This window comes from Indicator indicator, chromosome Z (genome assembly GCF_027791375.1).
Source record: "Indicator indicator isolate 239-I01 chromosome Z, UM_Iind_1.1, whole genome shotgun sequence".
Taxonomy (NCBI): domain Eukaryota; kingdom Metazoa; phylum Chordata; class Aves; order Piciformes; family Indicatoridae; genus Indicator; species Indicator indicator.
The window spans coordinates 75265874-75288061 of record NC_072053.1 but is presented as its reverse complement, the minus strand read 5'-3'; the positions used below and the strand labels follow the sequence as shown (position 1 = coordinate 75288061).

The 22188-nt window shown below is 39.6% G+C and overlaps 1 protein-coding gene across 1 annotated transcript in view; it reads left to right on the top strand.

Moving 5' to 3' along the window:
- FER (FER tyrosine kinase) overlaps positions 1-19816 on the top strand; it is a 161963-nt gene extending 142147 nt beyond the window's left edge. The window contains exons 19-21 of the mRNA XM_054398079.1: positions 12897-13051; positions 14773-14895; positions 19637-19816. Coding sequence (XP_054254054.1) covers positions 12897-13051; positions 14773-14895; positions 19637-19779 — 421 coding nt within the window. The 3' untranslated portion in view covers positions 19780-19816. The remainder of the gene's footprint in view (positions 1-12896; positions 13052-14772; positions 14896-19636) is intronic.
- Positions 19817-22188: the final 2372 nt, after the last annotated feature.

Genomic DNA, 22188 nt, shown 5'->3' with positions numbered 1-22188 from the left:
ACCCATCCCACCTCAGAGTTTCCTTGGCTAGCGATATTTAAGATTTCTTGCCATTTTTACATTTGCCACACTGGAATTCTGTTAACTTCCCATCCCTTTTTCTCCCAGAAAGGGTGCCGCTCAATACATCCCTTAAACACAGCGTAGGTATCAGTGTAAACGTGGACAGGAGTAGTGGCTTGTGCTTCACACTTGCGAACCCAAATTCTTCAAATGAGAGATTATATTCTGATCATCAATGTACTGATAGACAGCTATGCTGTCGGCTTTTGATATATTTTCCAGCTCATGAGCTAAAGCATGGTGGGCCAAAGTAGGACTGTGTTTAAACCCCTGTGGTAAACAGGTGAATGTAAATTGTTGTCCCTCCCATATAAACAGAAAAAGACCCCTGTCCTCTGGTTGCAAAAGTACCATGAAGAACATATCCTTGACATCAATCGTTGACATTATTGGATGAGCTTTCTCCTGAATCGCTATATCAGCTCAGCCAGGTTCGGGACTGTAGCAGTCAAAGGGTCAGTGTTGTTACGTAGCCTGCAAAAATCCACAGTGAGCCACCACTTCCTGTTAGGTTTCTCACTGGCCAAACTGGAGAGTTAAAAGGAGAATGAGTATTAATCGCTACTCCCTGCTCTCTCAATTCCTGTATAACTGGTTTTATACCTTCCTTTGTTCACAATGGCAGAGGGTAGTGTTTCACATTTGTGATTTTGCTGTGTGGCAGTGGGGGTGCAGTTTGAAGCAGGCTGATAGTTAGCTGAGGTGTTTCAAAATTCCTCAACAACCCATCTGAATCCTCTCACTGCCTTCCCTTAAGAATGTCCATTCCCAGTAAATTACTTGGAATGTGCCCAATTACCATTACTGTGGTTACCAGGCTTTCTTCTCCTGGCAAAGTCAGCTTTAACAGGGCCACCTGTATAACTTCTGTTGACCCCAAAGCATCCAAAACATAGAAACCTTTCCTTGAGGGAGTGACTCCTCACCTCTGTGCATCTGTCTCAGTCAATGCAGAAATCTGTGCACCAGTATCAATCACAAAAGTCACTGAAGCATGCTTAGGTCCTACAATAACTGTAAACAATAAATCACCTCTGTCTTAGTGAGCTGTTGGATAAAAATCCACCCTCTACCCACCCCACCCACTGCTGAGGAATGGAGATTTTAGTTTCCCTGCTGCTCTTGGAGAGTACCCTTGCTTCCCCCATTGCCTGTGTCTCTAACCGGGGTGGGGGGGGGGCGCCATGGGTGTGACAGCTGCTGCTGTTTTGGATTTCCCCACCTTCAGACCGCTCCTTACACCTTCCTTCCAAATTCCTTCTGTCTTTCTTTCTGAATTCTTTCCTTCCTTCTGAATTCCTTCCTTCTGAATTCCTTCCAAATTCTGAATTCATTCCAAATTCCAAATTCCTTCATTCTGAATTCCTTCCTTCCTTCAAAATTCCTTCCTTCCAAACTCCTTCCTTCCTAGCAGCTCCTAATTTACAGTCATCTGTAAATTTAATTAAATTTAAATAAAGAATTACTTTGACTTTTCCTTCAGATCATCAGCAAAGCTGTTAAATGAAAACAGGCAATTTCAGTGTCTTGTTGTGTATTGTAACACTTTATCCTTAAAAAATATTATGTCACAAAGAAAAATATTTTAATAGTTTAGCAAATTACTAACTGAATTTTGGTTATTTTATAACATTTCCCCACAGTAAAAACTCAAATAAATGTAATATTAAATAGCAAAGAGTATCCTGTGTATCTACAGTGTAGTCTAGAATGATTCTGTGTGTGGAAATATTTCAGAATAATAACCAGGTAGAGTAAATCCATAACTCTTCTGTAGTTTTCTTATAGTTCATTCTGTTCCTGTCCTGAGATTAAGCACAGGAAAAGTATTCCCTGCACCTAACAAAATTCTGAGTCCTCAGGGAATGTGGGATTAGTCCAAACCCATAGGCAATAAACATAACAGATGAGTGAGCCTGCTTCATTGGAGACAGATAGCAGACAGAGGCAGGGTGGTTGCTTTTATATATGGAAGTCTGTGTTTTCCATGGGAAGGAGTCTTGTAGAAGCCTGAAATGAGATAGCATGAGATTTTAATAGGAGAAAAAGGATGCAGTTCAGTAGGTGATTAACTCAGTGCCACATGGCTTATTAACATGTATTCCTTGACTCTTCCCCTAAAATCTTACCATGATGAACATAGGACTTCTTCAGGTTTCTGAAAGCTATTGCAGTCTGGCCACATCTGCTGCTATCAATATGAGACATAATCATGACCCTTTATCATCACACTGTCATCTCATATTTCTTCCACATGCTTCTTCAAATACTCAACCCAAATTGCCAAAATTCCATCACTTGTCCTTCCTCTTGTGACAAAAAAAAAGTGCAAAGCTTTTTCACTCAACTTTATGCTCTATTTTTGGGTTGAAATCCTATTGTAGACTTTAAGTAATAGCAACAAAAAGGGTGAAAGAAGGTCAATTTATTTTTTAACATTAATTTACAGGAGATGAATAGGTCATTTTATGCCTTTCAATTTCTGTATATAATTCTCTGCAATGTATTAGCTGCATAAAATTTATGCAGTTATTTTATTTATGTAAGATAACTGCAAATATTTAGCTGTCTAGGACTTTAAGTACATTGGTTCTCACTTTCTTTTTAATTTAGTTTTGCTTTATTTTTTTTAATGACAGTTGCAATCCAGACTAGAATACTAAAATATTTTAGAATTCTAGTAATCATTAAAGGTAGACACATATTGTAAGATGCATACTACAAAATAATTTTTACTCTGAATTATGAATTAGTGAATGAGTTCAGTATCTATTGCTAAGAATACTTAACTATTGTGAGTCAGTGAAGAGGCTATTCTGCTATAGACATTTTCTTTAAATTCAGAAAGCAAGCTTTTCTATCATTGTTGTGTAGTGAACAAGTGAATGCGATCTTTGACCATATCTGGTCTACCTCTTCAGGTGTTACCGAATTGTAAATATGGTAACATCTGTAAATAAGTTGTGTATATGTAAATGTAAATAAGTTAGACAAATATTTAATGCCTCTGTACAGAGAAATCAATGATGTTTTAACCTTGTACTATAGGTCAGAATAAGGAAGAGACTAATCAGAACTGAATTAAAAATTAACAATTATCCAGACCCTTAAGTTTTCATTAAGGCTATCACTAGGATTGCTTTTTTGTAAATTCTGTTTTAGAGTTCACCCTCATGGTGATCTAAACCATTACTTTATGAGAAGTGAGGCCATTGTGCAATTGTACAAGCTTAATTTGTAAAGGAATTTCTCATGTGTATAAATGTATATAATGTCTATAATGTTGTGTTATGGCTAAGATTACAATGTCTGCCTTTCTCTGAGTCCAGGACTCTGGACTCAGGAACTATTTGACAAAATTAACATTTGACTCTCTTTTCCAGTGTCCCAATAAGGACAGTTAAGGAAGGTTAAAACAACCAAAATGTTTAATTTATTAAAGCAACAGATACAACAGCTTTGGGAATGCTGGTGATAAATGCAGAAACTGCAGCTGCTGCCCTTCTGCCCCAAAAGGTGCTCCTGTCCCTGCCTTCTAGGTGATATTTAGCATGATTTGGATCGAGAGCTGAGCAACATAGCTATATGTTTGGCACAGAGTCAACTTGGAGGCCTGTGACAAGTGGTGTCCCCCAGGGATCGGTACTGGGTCCAGTTTTGTTCAATATATTTATCAACAACCTGGATGAGGGGATTAAGAGTACCCTCAGCAAGTTCACTGATAATACAAAACTTGGGGGGGGGGGGGGGTTGGCTGACACCCCATCAGGCTGTGCAGTCATCCAACGTGTCCTGGATAGGCTGGAGATCTGGGGCCAGGAAAACCACATGAAGTTTATAAGGACAAGTGCAAGATTGTACATCTGGTGAGAAATAACAACAGGCACCAGTACAGGTTAGGGGCTGCCCTGCTGGAAAGCAGCTCCACAGAGAAAGACCTTGGAGTGCTGGTGGACAGCAAGTTCTGCATGGAAAAACAATGTGCTCTTGTGGCCAAGAGAGCCAATGACATCCTGGGATTCATCAAGAAAGCTGTGTCCAGCAGGTCGAGGGAAGTTCTTCTACCTCTCTACTCTGCCCTGGTGAGACCACTCCTGGAATACTACATCGAGTTTTGGGCTCCACAGTTCAAGAGAGACAGAGACCTGCTGGAGAGAATCCAACAGAGAGCCACAAGGATGATTAGGGGACTTGAACATCTCTCCTATGAAGAGAGATTAGGATCCCTGGGGCTATTTAGTCTTGAGAAGAGAGGACTGAGAGGGGTCTCATCAATGTCTATAAATATCTGAGGGGTTGGTGTCAACTGGAGGGGGCCAGGCTCTTTTCAGCAGTTCACAGTGATAAGACAAGGAACAATGGGTTCAAACTTGATCATAGAAGATTTCACCTCAACATGAGGAGAAACTTCTTTACAGTGAGGGTGATGGAGCCCTGGAACAAGCTCCCCAAGGGGGTGTGGAGTCTCCTTCTCTGGAGACTTTCAAAACCCACCTGGATGCGTTCCTGTGTGCAGTACCCTAAGTGATCCTGCTCTGGCAGGGGGGTTGGACCAGATGATCTCTTGAGGTCCCCTCCAACCTCTGATATACTGTGATACTGTGATGTTTAGCATGTACTGAGTTTGGTTCATTAGCATACCACGGGGTGTTAACTTTAATATTAAAATTGCAGTTAATTATGCAAAGGTCTTCACTCTGGCACTCTGGCCTTCAAAATCTGTTTTGAAGATGGGTGTTTTCATGGGTTGAGTTGAATCTGCTGATGTGTATTCAATACTATGCTACCATCACGTGAGCTTCAAAATGAAAGTGCTGGCTGAAGCAAAGTACCATGGGGCATGAAGTTTAGGCTATAACATGAGAGGCATCCTCTTCCACTTGCTGCTTCTAGTTGCTACTTTTAGGGTGTTGGTCTGTTCCACTGGACTGGCTGCTCCGTGCTTGGGGTGGGGGAGGAGGGGGGGAACTGTTTTATTGCTGGCTTCTGCTGCTACTTTTGCTGTGTTTTTCTGCAAATAGGCTAAGGTAATTATGCATTTTATCATCTCATTAAACTCTCCTTATCCCAACCCAGAGGTCTGCTGCTTCTCTTTCCTCTGTGGGGGAGAGATGGGCTTGTGAGAGCAGGCTGTGCTAACACAGGACAGGTTTTTATATTACTTTAGCCTTCCTTTATCAATTTTAGCCAAAGCAGCGCAGTTACCTTCACAAGGCTCCCTCCTTGGGATGTTTGGCAGGGTAGCTTCATGGATCTTTGTTTAGCACAAACACCTGTAGGTTGTAAATTACCCAGTCCTGAGGTGTACTAAAGCAACTTGCCTTCCTGTTGCATTGTAAGCTGGGCAGTTATCCTGCATATGCTATGGAAATATTTGATTCCTGTAACTTCAAAAAGGAAAAATAACTGTAGAAGGCTATTACTTTAAAATTACAGCAAGTAATGATGTAGTCTGTTACCTTACACACATTGAATAAAGACGAGGTAAGCTTTCCTGCCAAACACATTACATAAACTGGCACACAAAACACATTACGTAAACTGGCACACAAAACAAGGTAAATTGCCAATCTTTGTTTGGAGATATAAATTAAGTACAAGAATAAAAACAAATGAACAAACATTAAGACATTCGTCAGCCTCACATTTTGCTTAATACATTACATGTAATCAGCAGTGCACAGAAAAAATGAGTTATAAAAATCTAGAGGGCTATCAGTGTAAAGAAAATTATTACAGACTAAAATTACTAAGGTGCAGTTTTCTTCAAAATAATTGTTCAGAGAAGTGCAGAAAATAACTACTAAGTTCTAAAAAAATTGAGGAATCTGCAAAGGAGATCACTTCGCTGGAAGCTACAGATTACAGCGTTGTAAACCCAGTCCCACTGGATTGGAAGAAGAGCCCGCTGTTTTTTAAAGAGGGCTGGACCCCTGTGGGTAAGCCTTTGGCCCAGAAGCAAAGGACTAGCCCAATCTGGGCAGTTCAAGCATCTGCTATAGCCACGAGCAGTAGACAACGAAACACAGAGCCTCTGTGCTGGTTCGGAAAGCAGGACAGTGTTCAGACATGCTTTGTATGACCCTGCCGTTTGCAGGAGATAAAGGGAGCCGCCTGCTTTGCCAATCTGCAGCCTTGTGGTGCTAGAGTAACTCAAAAGTCCGGACCACCCTGAGAGAGAGTCCCGTCCTCTCCTTTGGTTCAAGCAAAGGACTGCCTTATAACCTTAAACGGGAAGCAGTCACCAAGAAGAATTGGCACCACCAGCTCACTTTGAGCCAGCCAAGGGGAACTGTTGCTCCGCGTAGCCACGCCCCTTCCCCAGGGCCGTTTCCATCAGCCCCGAAGCCCGTTGCTACCAGGATTGGAGACATCCGACTCCACCTACTGGGACCCGTCACCCTGCCCCACTGTGCATGTCAACCCTGCGAAGGCCGCAGGGAGTTGCACTGGCCCTGGCAGCCCCTGGCAGCCACTGTTGCACCGAGGGACCGACCTGCTAAGGGAACCCACCAACCGATGAAAGTCTCGCCCCCTCCCGCAGAGGTGGGAGGAGAAGGAAAGCCATCAACACTGTCCAGAGGGAAGCCCCCCTGTGGCCCACCAGCGACTCAGCCACAGCCTCAGCCCCAGGAGCCTCCCCCAGCTCGGTATGGACAAGCCCCCTGCGAGCCCCAGGCAGACAGTAAGCAGGCAGCAAGCAGGCAGCAGTCAACTAGCGTAACCTAGTAGCTTACTTCACTACAAAGACACAGTGTATCTTTTCATGGGTATATTTTCATGTGTGCAACGCTCACTAACTTTCAGTTCAAAGCACCCATGCCTAGCTGCATGAAATTCTAGCTTGAATTGCCTCTGATAACATTGTAAATCTTTCTCTCTATATAGTTAAGCAGACGCAGCATCTCATTGAGTCACCATCTGGTGGACAAGCATCAGAACTGCACCCTTCGTTCCTTAATTAGAAATTAATTCTGTAAATATTCTAATTGGGTCGAATTGTACCTGCTTAAACCAGTTATGGAAGGTACTTCACAACCATATACTAGAATCTGTATATAAAATAGTGATTAGTTGGTTATTAATAATTTTTAATAATAATAAAATAATTTTCATAACTCATATTTTGTAATTAATAAATTAATAACCTCTCCATCACAAAGGTGTATATTTTGTATTTGAATATAGTTTTGTTATTTTGGAGAAATCTGATGTGTGAATAGATTCTTTCTTTACCAACTTACCAACAAATTTTTAGTTAAACCATATGTATTGCTTTAAGCTGACTGGGCCCACTAGAATCTGGGGTTTTGCTAGTTTTCAGCTACTCAATACAATTATTTTGGGTTTCTTTTCTTTCTTTTTTTTTTACTGATTTCTTTTTGTAAATTTTTTAATTCCTTCATCTGAAAATTGCAAAATGCTCTAGAAGAGCAACAAAATGTCACTAATGCAGTGCGGAGGGAAATTTGTCTCGTTTTGTAGTTAAGAAGAAATGAGCAATATCCAAAACTATGGTTAGCAAGCAGAACACTTGACATTAATGAGAAATTAGTTACTGCATATAACCTGGACTCTGGTTTCCTAGTACGGTTCATCTGTGATGAGACTTGGGTTGTATGAGAAACTCAGAGAAATGGTTAGCATTGTAGTTAATATTGCTCCATTGGTATTGTAGTTGAGAGGAAGGCATACACTTTCTAATAGCACTAGGAACAAACATAATATTGGTATTAAATACTGCAAGTCAACTTTTCTTTAACTAATGAACTTGTTCTATAGCAGTTCTGTCTCATTTATGCCAAGTTTGTATAGCTTTCACAATGTGAAATTAAGAATATTATCTTGTTTTCTATGTTAAAAGATCAATACTGGTTTTATGGAATTAAGCAAGTAGCAGATTTGCATTTTTGGTAATTTTTGTCTTGCATTGTACTGGTTTGGGGCCAGACAGATCGTCTCTTGCCCCGAAAGGGACAAAAGAATGACACTCACACAAACGGATTGGAGAGTGATGGAAAGTTTAAATGGAAAAGCAATTGGTGAAGCTACAGAGAACTACAAACTACAAAGCATAGTGACAAAGAGTATCCCAAAGCGTACAGAACCCCTCACAGAATTCCCAAAGGCTTCCCAATCCTTCCCTTCTTCCCACCTGAGGGTAAACCCAAACCCCCCAGGGCTCTTTCTTCCCCCTCCTGCTGCTAAGCAAGTCTCAGGCTGGCCAAGTCTGAGACTGCCCCCGCTCCATTCTCCTCCTGGCATTAGGCCTAGACAGGCCTAAGAGGCCTTGAGGATATTCCCCCAGCATTACCCAATAAGAGAGGACATCTCCCAGGGGAGCAGAGAGGGAAGAAAGAGGAAGAGAATGACTCTGCAGATGGCCTTATAGGGCGCAGGATTTATGGATAGAAATACGCCGTTTCCTGTGTCCACCCCTATTGGATGAGCACCCAGGACACCAGAGGTGTATCTCATGTAGCAGTGGCAGGGGGCACCCAGCCTAAACTGCCACATGCATCTAGGCTGAAAATTTTAATATAGATTCATAGAGTGATTTATGTTGGAAGGGATCCTTTTAAAGGGGCTGTAACCTAGACATGATGAGAAACAGTAAAGAATTTGCTTGACAAATATTAAAAAATCTTAGAATAATAATAATAAAATAAAGACAAGAAAATTAGTAAATTTGATCAAAAAGTCACTGAGAATATGAAACAGATGTAAAATGACAGCTGAAATTTTAACCAGATACTTGAACTTTCAGGACATTTTAAAATCTGGTGAATTAAAATAGTAAGTGTTAGTCAAAAAGACATTGTGAAGAAGTTACAAGTGAGAGAACAAGGGGCAAAAAACCTTGAAAAATACATCTACAGTGGATGTAACTGCAGGATCTGAAGTGGAACACTCAGAATTAAATTGTACTGATTTTGTTTACCCTAATAAGACATGTTGGTCTGTTTACCCAGGCCCATTGACTCCTGGCCCCTTCGTCTTCAGTTCTGGGCTGAGTACCCACTCCAGGAGGGAGGGGGAAAGGAGGTTTGAGCAAAACATGTAGGGACATGTTTTGGGCATATATTGGGCATGATTCTGGGCATAATGCATGCTCCACCACCCTATGGTGGAACACTGGAACAGGTTGCCCAGGGAGGTGGTGGGGGCCCCATCTCTGGAGACATTCAAGATCCAGCTTGATGGAACTCTGAGCAGCCTGATCTAGTTGGGGTGGCCCTGCTCACAGCAGGGATTTGCCTGGATGACCTCTAGAGGCCGTTTTCAATGCAATGCATTCTATTCTATGATGCATTCTGTAAATAACTGCATTTACATTACTGTGGCATCAAGCTCAAGCTCTATAAATGTTCTTAAAGCAAAAAAATAATGTGAGTCGAATACATTAAAATTCTTAAATCATGTTATAATATTTATGCACAAGCTCTGTGTACACCTCAAATAATGTAGTGCAACAGCAATATGTATCAGTTGATCAAATTGGTTGTAGATATACATGCTTAAATATTTTTATATATGGCTCCAGACTTTTAATTTAGACTAAATATAGTTCAGTCCTTTATCATGAATAGCCACACTATAGCATTTGAAGCCATTTGACACTGCTTCATAGCTTTCTTTCTGCATTTAGCTGTAGAAAAAAAATGGTGCATACCGTGGGCAGAGTGCAGAGTTAGTTTCTTCCAAGAGTAATCTGGTTTGCATACATGAAAATGATTATTTGAAACTAATGAAGAATGTGCATTAAATGCTCCGGGGATTCAGTTCAAAATATGCTACAACTTCAATCCAAAACATTAGAGCTAATGTAGTTATTCTGGAATGTTCATGTATGACAAGCTATTTATGAACAAATTTAAGTTGAAAGCAAACATTGTAAATTAAGTTTAGAAATATTTTCCCCATGATGTTCCAAATACTGTAGATTTAGTTTTGTCACAAGATTGGAATAATAACTTATATTTTACTTTGCAGTATTTTAATGCATTCTGAAACAAGAAAATGTAGTATACATAGTGTCATGGTGAGGGGAGTGATTATGGATGGAGGATGATGGTTATTCATTATGAATTATGAAATATAAATTATGCAAATTATTGTTTATTAATTATTAAAATTATGAATAACTGTTAATCATCTTATATATATTGATTTGGATGCACAGTTGTAACAATATAGTCCATAACTGCTTCATGGACTATATACAATTATACCCAATTAGAATATTTATAGATTTGATTTCTAATTAAGGGAACGAAAGTTGCAGTTCCCTAGATGTCCACTAGATGGAGACTACACAAGACGCTGCAGCTTGCGCCTATGTACAGAGATATTTATGTTATCACGAGGCAAATTAAACTAGAAATATCACGCGGCTATGCGCAGGTGCTTTGAATAGAAGGTTACTGAATATTGCACACATGAAAGATACATTCTTTCTTTCTTTGTAGCAAGGCAAGTTGCTAGGTTATGCTGGCTCATTGCTGCTTGTCCGCCCTAGGCTGTTCCCATCTGGGCGGTGACTTTCTTTCCTCCCCCCGCCTCCACAGGTGGGGGGCAAGGCTTTCTTTCTCCTCCTGCGCCCTTCTTTCTCCTCCCGCGGTCGCAGGGTGGGGCATCTTGCTTTCCACCTATCGGCAGTTTCCCTTAGCGAGGTTGGAGCGGTTCCCTGAACTGATGGCCTGGCAGGGCTGGTCTGGAGGAGCGGTTCTCCGGGCGGCGGGGACAGGTTCTTTTGGGGGTCGGCCCTCATGATCAAGATGGCAGTTCCGGATAGGCGGGTTTCGGTGGGGGGTGCAGTGAAACGACGCTTTCCCCCTTGGCGCGGCTCAAAGTTAGCTGGCTATGCCGAAATCTCGGCAACTGCTTTCCATTAAGGTTACAATGCTGCAGTCTTTGACTTTGACTTCAATGGAGAGGCTATTTTTGCTCTCTCTTTCCCTCAGGGAAATCCCGGGTGCTTTGCTCTGATGACGCAGAGCTCTGGAGCAGCGACAGTGGGCAGCTCCCTTTTCTCTCCCACAAATGGCGGGGGCTACACAAGATGCGTTTCTGCTTATTTGGCTGCTTAATTAGCTTGCAGCAGATCTGGACTGCCAGGCTTGGGCTAGTCCTTCCCCTTCTGGGCTAGAGCTTACCCTCTCTCGGGGCTTTTCCTCAGTCCTTTCGACTGGGCTTACGGCACTGGTATCTGCAATCAGTGAAGGGATCATCCTGTTTGCTGGTTCCTCGAGTGGCTCGGTGGGCTGGCTTCCATATTGCAGAGGCTTCCAGTATGCTTGCGTGTGAGAAGGCTTACAGCTTATGCAGTGCGAGCTTACATAGCGAGTGAAGGCAAAAGCAGAGAACAAGGTAGTAAACAAATGGAGTAGTACTTACAGATTCTGGAGGCTGGATCTGGCCAATGGGTACACTTGTCAACAACCTGCTTCAACCTATAGAAAGGGTGAAGCTAGAATTATTATTATAATTAGAATTCCGTAGATGGAAAGAGCACAAGCATGCCATGCGATGGATGCGTGCATATGTTTAGCCCTTAGGAGACAGGTTGGTGCCTGGGCCTTTGTCCTCCTCTCCTGAAAGGAGGGTGGAAAGGGGGGACTTACCAAAACGTGTTTGGACAAGTTTGCTGATATCTGGGGGCATAATTCTGGGTATGTGGTACTTTCACCACACATAGAGTATATTAAAAATGTATTATTAGCATGTATTTTTATTCCAAATGTATGCCGTAGAGAAACCACATTAAGTCGTTCATCAGATACTGCTAAATGCTGTCTCCTAATCTTTAAAAATATGTTTGTGATGGAGGAAGGGAAACAAAGGCTTCTGAGCTTCTTACTCATTAACCCATTACTGAGCCAAAATTCCTCATCCTGTAATACTGAGTAGCTTTGTATTTTTGATAGAAACTAATGTGAAGATAAGATGGGCAGAAAGAAGATGGAAGCAGTTCTCTGGTTTCTCACTTTGTTTTGTGATTATGTAAACATGTTTCAGGGTGCTTCCTCAAATTCTGTTTCATTTTGCATAAAATCTGATTTACTAATCTACAAGTTTATTTCTGAGACTTTAAAGAGCAGTTGTGGTGGGTTGGGTCATCCTGACTGCCCACTTAGCTGCTGTCTCACTCCCTATCCTCAACAGGACAAAGGTAAAAAAAAAAGACAGAAAAGCTGATGGGTCGAGGTAAAGGCAGGGAGATCACTTGTACCAATTACCATCACAGCAAAACAGACTCAGCTCTGAAAATATTAATTTAATTTGTAGTCAATTAAAACAGAGTTGAATGGTAGAAATAAAAACAAAACCTGAAATAACCCTCCCTCTCCCCTGCCTTTTTCCAAAGCTCACCATCATTCCTTCATTCCCAAATCCTCCATCTCCTCCCCCACAAGGAGTGCAGGGAAGTGGAGAATGGGTGTTGTGATTAGTCCGTAACAGCTCCTCTTTGCTGCTCCTTCCTTCTCTATTCCTCTACTACACCATAAGTCCTTCCAAGGGGATACAGTTTTTCACAAACTGCTTTGGTGCAGGTCATTCCCAGGGCTCCTCTATGGCATCTGAAGCACCTCTAGTATCTCCAGCAGCTTCTCCTTCCACTCCCCACCAGCCTTGGTGCTCACAGGATTATTTCTTATACTTCTTGGTTTTCCTCCTTTGTTCCTGTTTTCCACAACTGCTGTGCAGTGTTTTTACTCTTTCTGAAATGTGTTTTTTGAGATGTGACATCATCTGGGCTTAGTAATTTTAAATGGTTTCAGGTACTTTCAAATGTGAAAAAATATGGGGCTTTATTTCTTGTTCTAATTTAGAGACTTAGCTGCAAGAAATTGCTTGGTAAGTGAAAGCAACATTCTGAAAATAAGTGACTTTGGAATGTCCCGTCAAGAGGATGATGGTGTGTACTCATCGTCCGGCCTAAAGCAGATTCCTATCAAGTGGACTGCTCCAGAAGCTCTCAACTATGGTAAGTATGTACCTCTATCTTCTTGTAATAAATAAATAAATAGACAAATACATAAAAAGTAGCATAAGGAGCATCTTAGACCACACTACAAGCAGTATTGCATATAAATGCATATTTGTAGTGGACAGTTCAAATCCACAATGTTTAGTATTTCAGTCTTAATTTGTTTGTAAAATACTGTTTTGCTTTCAAAAATAACACAATAACATCAAAGTTGCTATTATGGTTTCAGTTACTGAACTGATTCTAACAGACTGCCTAATCAGTTGTCGGAAATGTGTCAAAATACTGGATACCAAACGCTGGAGACTTCATACAAAGACAAGAAAACTAATCTTACTATAAAGAGCATAGTGAATGTCCATAATTGCCATCTATGAGACGTACAATCTAATGTAGTGCAACCGGAAGTGAACTTTATGGCGACAGAACAATGGTCATGTCACCAACTGTTGCTGCATTTTACATATATTTTCTTTTTTTTCCCAGTCAGAAGTGGCTTAGTTAGGTTTGTTTAATGATCAGAGATAGACAAATGCATTCTTCTCCCTAGTAAGAAGTGATAGCTCAAGAGGAAATGGCCTCTACTTTCACCAGGGCAAGTTTAGATTCTATATTAGAAGAATCATCTTCACTGAAAGGGTTATCAAACACTGAAATAGGCTTCCCAAGGGAGTGGTTGAATCCCCCTCCCTTGAGGTGTTAAAAATTACATAGATGTGGTGCTAAGCGACATGGTTTAGCACTTCGCAGAGCTAGATAATGGTTTCAAAGGACCAGCTGAAGTAATTCTATGATTCATAGGATGTGTATATTTTAAAGGATAAAGACACACCAATACTATGTAATAGTTTGGAACAAGGAAAATTGTAATGAGAAAGTAATGTTGAAAATGTATTTTTAAGGTAACTTTTTCACATACGTTGCTGCAAAGGGCTAGAAAACTTAACTTTCTGATGTGAATCTATCCTTCTTAATGTGAATCCATCACGGACAGAAGAAATATCTACCCCAAGATCTCTCCTTCCGTAAAGTAAAGCTTTCATTCCACAAAGAGGTTTGGAAGTCAGTTATACGTCAGTTATCTCTTTTCCTCTCTGAAGCATGGTTGAAGACAGATGGAACCAACAGGCCTGATTTTTGTCTTTAACTGATTGGGTTCATTAGTTCTTCAGCGTCCAACCTGAACAAGTGGGAGAAACTATGCTTTCATTTTTGGAAAACAGTTTCTCAGAGCATGAAAACGAGGTCCTCTTTGAAGTTACAAACTATATTGGTGGTAGCTCCTCTCAGAATACTCATTGCCATGCTATATTAGGGAACTGGGAAAGATAATTTCTTTTAAAGAATCTTTTGAATTGAAAGTGATTATAAACAAAGAGAGGGGACACTAACATTTTTCTGTCCTTTTATATTAAAAGAAAAAATATTTCTGTACATTGAGGAGGAAATAAATTCTTAAATTTCATTAATAATGACGGACATGGTAAGGCTGTCAAATTGTAGAACTTTAAAGTTGTATTATTCCCAGGTAATGACCTTAAGATAATTTGTTTATCATTTGAAATATAGGAGATTATATCTGCAAAATGTATTATTAGTAGCTACTGTTCTGTTTAAAGCTTGCCAATGCATCATTTTACAGAAAATTTGGGGCCATAATTATCTGAAACATTAATTTCTCTGTCCTTTAAGCTGAGGGCTTTCTCTTCTTTTCTTAGGGAGGTACACATTTGAGAGTGATGTATGGAGCTTTGGAATCCTCTTATGGGAGACCTTCAGTTTAGGGGTGTGCCCATACCCTGGAATGACCAACCAACAAGCAAGAGAACAAGTTGAGAAAGGTATTTATTTATGAAAGAAATATATAGATCCAGAAGAATATATTGCAAACAGTATAAACTAGCAAAGAAGTAACATATGAGTTATCCAGCAACTTCAGCAAAAGTTCAGCATGATTTTTAATTGCTAATTAGCATTCTGGGAGGAGTAGTGTGCTAACTTCTGGTGAGATAGAGAGGAGGGATTCACTGCTGTGCAAAGCAGAGGCCTGACCTGCATGAATTATTTAAGATTATGCTAATGCAAATATAAATACTTTAAATGTCCAGAAGAAAATAATATCTGTATCATTCTATATTCTTTATCAAAGCATTCCAGAAAAAAAAAATCAGTTATGGCAGAGAATAGTAAATTAGTTTAGCACCAAAAGACTCATTACCAAGCTAATCAGAAATTTTTTATTTAAAGTAGCAAATAACTGTGAGCAGGATTTCAGGGCTTTGATTTATGTTCATCTTCTTAAGTGGCATTTCAGAACTTTTATGGTACTACTGTGTCATTCTTTAACAGGTTTTAAAACCATCACAGCTAGTAAAACTGCTAAATGTTTTTACAAACCCCAGACAACTAATTTACTGATTTACACAGATTGATGGTGTTGTTATAAGCACTGTAGAAACCATGAAAGTTTTTCCTTAAAAGGCCAAATAGAAAATTTCAATATTTTCCAGGGTGGAGGAATGTTTGTAAAAACAAGTCTTACTAGTACTGAGTTTCTGTTTTAATCCACTGAGAATAATAATATCTTGATATCGATAAAATGCAAAGATTTAGAAGTATATTTATGCTTTTTCAGCTAGCTATACTTTTCCAGCTATCTATACCAACATTTTTATTCAATGGAATTTTCATTTATACAATGAGACTGTTTTCTTCATTCTCAGTATATAATAGCTCTTCTTAGGATAGTCATCTAAGACTCTCCACATTTTCTTCCTATCTTACCTATCTCAGTTACTCAAACAGTAAGAGCCTTCAGTGAATTTAATCACTTGAATGCTTACTTTAAGTATGGATGATTTCACTTCTAAGTAATTACAAATAATTGCTTTACTTTAAGGAAAAAAAGTAGTTGCTGTTGTCACTGTTTTGAAAAACTACTATCTAGGGGAAATTTTGTGAAGGAAAGGATTTTTAGGATTTTTTTTTTAATACCTAAAAATACCTAAAGGCCCATCTGTTCTCCTTTGAAACTACATGCATACATCACCTAGATCAGATGCATGTAATATAACAAAGGAAAAATATTTCTCAGATTTACTTGTTATATGACACCAGTGTTATTTATGCTCTGCTTTAAAGAGATGCAGAGACCTGCGCAGTAAGTCTCAAATCATGGAGGTGCATTTTGCTGTAGAGTCTTATATGCCAACTCACTTTACTTTCTACAGCCTGTCACTCGATCAGGGGACTGCGTATGGTAAGGAGTTCATAGAATCACAGAGTCACAGAATGGTCCAGTTCTGTGAAGACTACTGGATGTCATGTGGCTCACCCCCTCTGCCAATACAGAGCCAGGACCCCAGAATCATTCACACGTGGCCTTTGTATGTCAACTCCAAGTATGGAGACTCCACCACGTTTCTGGTCAATCTGTGCAATCAAATCTTGGTCATCCTCACAGTGTTTCCTGATGTTCAAGGGGAACATCCTGTATTTCAGCGTGTGCCCATGGCCTCTGGTCCTATTACTAGGAACCACTGAAAAGACTCCTAGGTCTGTCTTCTCTGTGCCCTCCCTTCTAGTGTTACATACATTGATGAGATTCTCCTGAGCCTTCTCAAGGCTGAACATTCTCAGCTCTCTCAACTTTTCCTCATGTGTGCCTGTTCCACTTCCTCAATGTTTTTGTGGCTCTTCATGGGACTTTCTCCAGCATGTCCAAGTCTCTCTTGTACTGTGTAGACCAGCACTGAACATAATACTCCAAGTGTAGCCTAACATAATACTCCAAGCGTAGCCTCCTCAGTAGCCTCCTCCTCTCCAACAGAGGAGACAGACCTCCTTTGACCTGCTGGTAACACTTCTTTTAATGTAGGCCAGGATACAATTAGCCGTGTTTACCACCAAGACACATTGCTGGTGGGTGTTCAACACTTACAGTCCACCAGGATTCCCACTGTTGCTTTCTGCCAAGCTGCTTTTCAACTGGGTTGCCCCGGTATGCACTGGTGCCTGGAGGTGTAGGACTTCGCACTTTCTTTTGTTGAACTACATGAAGTTCCTTCAAATCCCTTTCTTGAGCCTGTCCAGGTACTCTGGATGGCAGCACAACCCTCTGATTTATCAGCCCCTCCTCCCAGTTTGATATCATCTGCAAACTTGCTGAGCATACGCTCTGCCCCATCAAGCAGGTCATTAATGAAGTGCTGTTTTTCACAGAATCACAGAATCTTCAGGCCACCATTGGGTGATGAATGAAGGCACGAACCCCCTTGCCATATAGCAACGAGATCCAGAAATGCAGAGAATCCCAGAAGTTCCTTATTGCTGCGTTGTAGAATCTCTAGCATTACAGAGTCTCAGAGTCCAACTTACAGAAGTCCTATAAGCCCTTAACAGACGAAGCAGTTAACAGAAGTTTCAAGCATATCCCTCACAGCATCCCCAAACTGAAGCCCTTGCCAGACGAAGTAGCTAATAGAAGCAGAATTCCCTAGAAGCCCTAACAGAATTTGTTCCTACCAAAGTCCCTAATCCCAGATCCCTGACCAAAGATCCTTGAGAAGCCCTAAACAAAGTGCCTATTGCTCAGAGCAGCTGTTTTTTTATCCTCTTTGTTATCAATCCCTTAACCATAAAACCCAACCTATAGAAACCTTTCAGCCAGTTTTCAATCCATTTCACTATCTGCTCATCCAGCCCATATTTCAACAGTTTCTTCATGAGGATCTTACAGGAGATAATCTTGAAAGCCTTACTGAATTCCTCACGTCTACCAAGCCAGCCATTTCATTGTAAGGTGATCAGGTTGGTCAAGCGTGATTTCCCCTTGCTGACTACCCCGACTGTCATAGTTTTAAGCCCAGCTGCAGCTGAGCACCACACAGCTGCTCATACAACTTCCCCCTACCCCCAGTAAGATGGGAAGGAGAAATTAGGAGCAAAATACAAAGTCCCAGAGGTTGAGATAAGGAGAGTTTAATAGTACAAAGAATGAAGGAATTACAAAATAGTAAAGAATATGTAACAACAAGTAATCTAGGATGTGACATTCTCATACTTGTGCCAGTTCCCCCTCTTATGGCAGAGTAGGATGTTTATGGTATTGAATACTACATTGGCTGGTCTATCTGGCTATGCTGGGTGTGGCCCCTCCCAACCTCTTGTGAAGAAAATCATCTCAATCTAGCCAAATCCAGGACAATGACTTCCTTGTCCTTCATGTGCCTGGAAATTGTTTCCAGGATTAGCTGTTCCCAAGGTTTAAGGTGAGGCTGACCAGCCTTGAGTCCTTTTTGAAGACAGGAGGGACATTTGCTTCACTCCAATCTTAAGGCACTTGTGCTAGTCACCATGAATGATGAAAGATAGTTGAGAGTGGCCTTGCAATGACCTCAGCCAGTTCACTCGGCATTCATGAGTGCATTCCACCAGGGCCAGCGGACTTGTGTAAATATGTTTTTCTTAAGTATTCCCTTCTACCAACAGTACACGTTCCTTGATCCACACTTTCTTCCTTGTCTATGGGCCTGGGATTCATAAAAGCTAGTCTGGCTAATTAAAACTGAGACTAAGAAGGCGTTTGGTACCACAGACTTTTCTATAGCCTATGTCATCAGGCCCTACCTCATTCAAAAGTAGGCCCACATTTTTCCTATCCTTCCTTGTGTCACCTACATACTTAAAGAAGCCCTTCTTGTTTTCTTTGACATCAAAGCTAGATAATATTTCTGTATTCCTCCCACATTACATATTTTTGTGAATTTTTCCATGCAGTCTGGGCATTTTTGCCTAGCTTCCTACTCGTTGTGGATTTGTTCTCATTGGTGTGAATGTATGTCTTTGGTCCAGGTTATGGATAGTGCACAGGACAGCCACTTTTGTGTGGCTTCTGAATGATTTGCTGCTAGTTTATTTAACTGATTGTTCATCCTGCTCATTGCCAAATCAGAGAACCCCCTTCAGCTGATTCCAGAAGAAAGGTGTGAAAGGCCACTGCCTATCTGAGAAACTAAAAGAGAGTTAAGATAATGGGAAAGTATAAAAATAAGGAAAACCAGAAGGAGGAAAAATAAATGCATAAAGTGCAAGTGTGAACAGAAATTTCTAAAGAGACAAAAAAAAAGGAGAGGCGTGAGAATAAAAGTTGATCTTTTTTTAAACAGAGTGAAGAAATTTAGTCTCATCTTAATGTTTATTATTGAGTTCCACAGTGGGGGAGGGGGAAGGGGGAAGGAAACACATTTAAAACCTAGAGGTAACTACCCAAAGGGTGCTTATTTCCTAAGATAAAGGAAATCTATGCAAGTTTCAGTCCTTAGGTATGAGAAACATATTGACAATTTACCATGCTGAACTTAAATGCATGTGGTATCCAATCCTTGATAAGTTTAATAATTATCTATACTTTATAGGTTATGCATTGAAGACTTTCCTCATACTACCTTGAAAAATTTTTTTAATAAGATGATCTCGAACTTGGATCATTTCTTTTTAGATTTGTCAATATATCTTCATTTTCAATGCTAAATATTTTTCCTTTTTTTTTTTTTTTTTTTTTTTTTTTTTTGTGTGTATCAGGCTACCGAATGTCAGCACCACAAAAATGTCCAGAAGAAGTATATAAAATAATGCAGAGGTGCTGGGACTACAAACCAGAAAACCGTCCAAAATTCAGTGAGATTCAGAAAGAGCTGTCTTCAATCAAAAAGAAAGTGACATAGCGATAAAAAAGTGCCAAACTCCATGTGTGGGACTTTATTTTCCAGTGAAGTAATTTTTCTCCCTGAAACACTATGCATTTATACAACCTTATTTGCAATACTCTTCTAGGATTACTTTAAAAATAACTGGGTTTTTATATACATGTGTACCATCTTGGATGATGTCTGCACCTGCATTGAAGATATATACTGCAAAATGCTATATATGCAGTCACAGTAATATTGTCATTTAGGTTACCTGTAAATAGAAAAGCACATACTATAGATTTAAGGGCCTGTGGCTTCTACCTGTTTTACAGCAAGTAGCTGCTAGTGACATTTTTCAGAGGTTTTCTACTTTAATCTCCATTCTCACTCTGCTATCCCTCTCCTGTATGTCAACACCAGCAGCACTCTAATATGGTGACTGTTAACACACGTTGGCCTTAAAACTGAAGACAGTTTAGACAAATATTTCACCTAGAAATTTTTGCATTGGTATTTTTGAGTGATACTTTGTTTAAGAATGAAGATGATTTAGATTCTGATGCAAATATGCTTACTGAACAGTGAAATCCAGAATTTTCTTTTGCAGGAAACTGAGTTACTTGTGCATTTCTTACCATGCTGTCATAAATACTTCATACATGTTATGTTATTTACTTAAGACACATCTTCCTTTACAAAACCATCAGAATTCAGTGATGTCTCCTTCACAATGACCTACAATTTGAAATCTTGACTACACATGTTTGGCAATACTGGAAATCATCTGCCTTCCAAGTAATATGTAAAAAAAATAGGACTGCAGGAAGAGGTTTACTAATGATAGCAAGCAGATAACAAATATCATTGATCTTAGAGGACTGTGAATTGCTAGATTTGGTTTTGATCCTGATTTTTTTTAACTAAAATTCGTATTAAGGCTCAGAATGTAGCTGAAGCCTACAAAAGTTCCTGCTAAGCAAAAATACATTCCATGAATAGTGTCCAAAGGAAATACTGTATGGCATAAGGAAGTTATTCAAGAAACCAAAATAAAGAAGTATGTGTAAAGCCTCTCACTGGCTGAACATAGAAAAGTAGAAATACTAACCTTCTAACTTCTTGAAATCATTGCAATCAGATTTCAAAAGACTGCGAACAGATGAGTTTAAATGTCACCAGGAATAAAATCCTATCAGAAAGAATAAAAACTTACTAGATGGGGGATGGAGGAAAAGCACCATTTCTTCCTCTGATGCCTCTTTGTATTTGGAATTATTTTCTGGGGCCCTACACAGAGATAGCAACAAGTTACAATATCCTGGTCCGAGTTCCAGAGTTAAATTTTTCTAAATATTAACTACTTTTTTTTTTCAGATTGGGGATTGCTATTTACTGGAAATGCACGAAAGGACTGTAAGCACCTGGAATTTTAATTATCCCTATATTTTATTGTTACAGTGTGATTGAGATCTAATGAAGTCAATGGCTACATTACATTTTTATTTCTGTTAACTTCCATTGTTCACATTTTTCCTCTCTAAAGTGTATTTATAGTAGTACTGAGTGTAATGTTTAAGGGCTATATGTGATTAAAGTATGTGTCATCTGAAAGAGTTTGTCTATTACATTGGAGTTAATGTCCAAATAAAATAGTAAATGAACTGTCACCATCTAAGTGTAAGAAATAGGGAGTGCTTCTTGAATTTCTTAAGTTACTTTTTACTTGAAGCCAAGGAACCACAAACAAACTGATGGCATAAATTTAAACTTACATATAAACATACTGGTTATATCTGTTTAGTTCTGTAGTTCTAAGTAGCCCAAAGATACTTTTCAAGAACAACAGGAAACGTTCTTTTTAGTTTGTATGCTTTAAAAGTAGTGCATGAAACTTCTGCCTTAATTTGCTAATATGCTAATACAAAATCAAGTGTACTAAGATTTAAGAAGTGTTCCACAATCATTTGGAAAAATCCAAGATTCATTCAGCTGCAAGTCCTTATGGGTGTGTCACAGAAGTCTGCAAGTAAGGATAATGGTTTCTCCTGTGTCAGCATTCATAGCTTCTCTAGAGAGTTAATACTCTTCTTCTGTGAAAGAGATGAACAGTTTTATTGCTATATCCCCTCTTGACAGCAAAGAAATAATTTTATAAAATACAATATGGTTTTACTTATCTTAACCAGTCACCATCCTGACTCTCATGCAAGGATAAAAATTGTATTTTATTCTGAAATAGTTAACATTTGAAATTGATATCCCACTTCTGTTTAAATTTAAGATTCTTTTAAAGACATGGTATTTCTATATCAGCAAGATTCTTCCTGATGTAGGTATTAGTTCAGTTCAAAAACAGTAATTCTTTGGAAAAATACCAGAATGCGTTTATGGGTGTAGAGTAAATTTAAACATAGGTACACGTCTCTTCAATTATTTAAACTG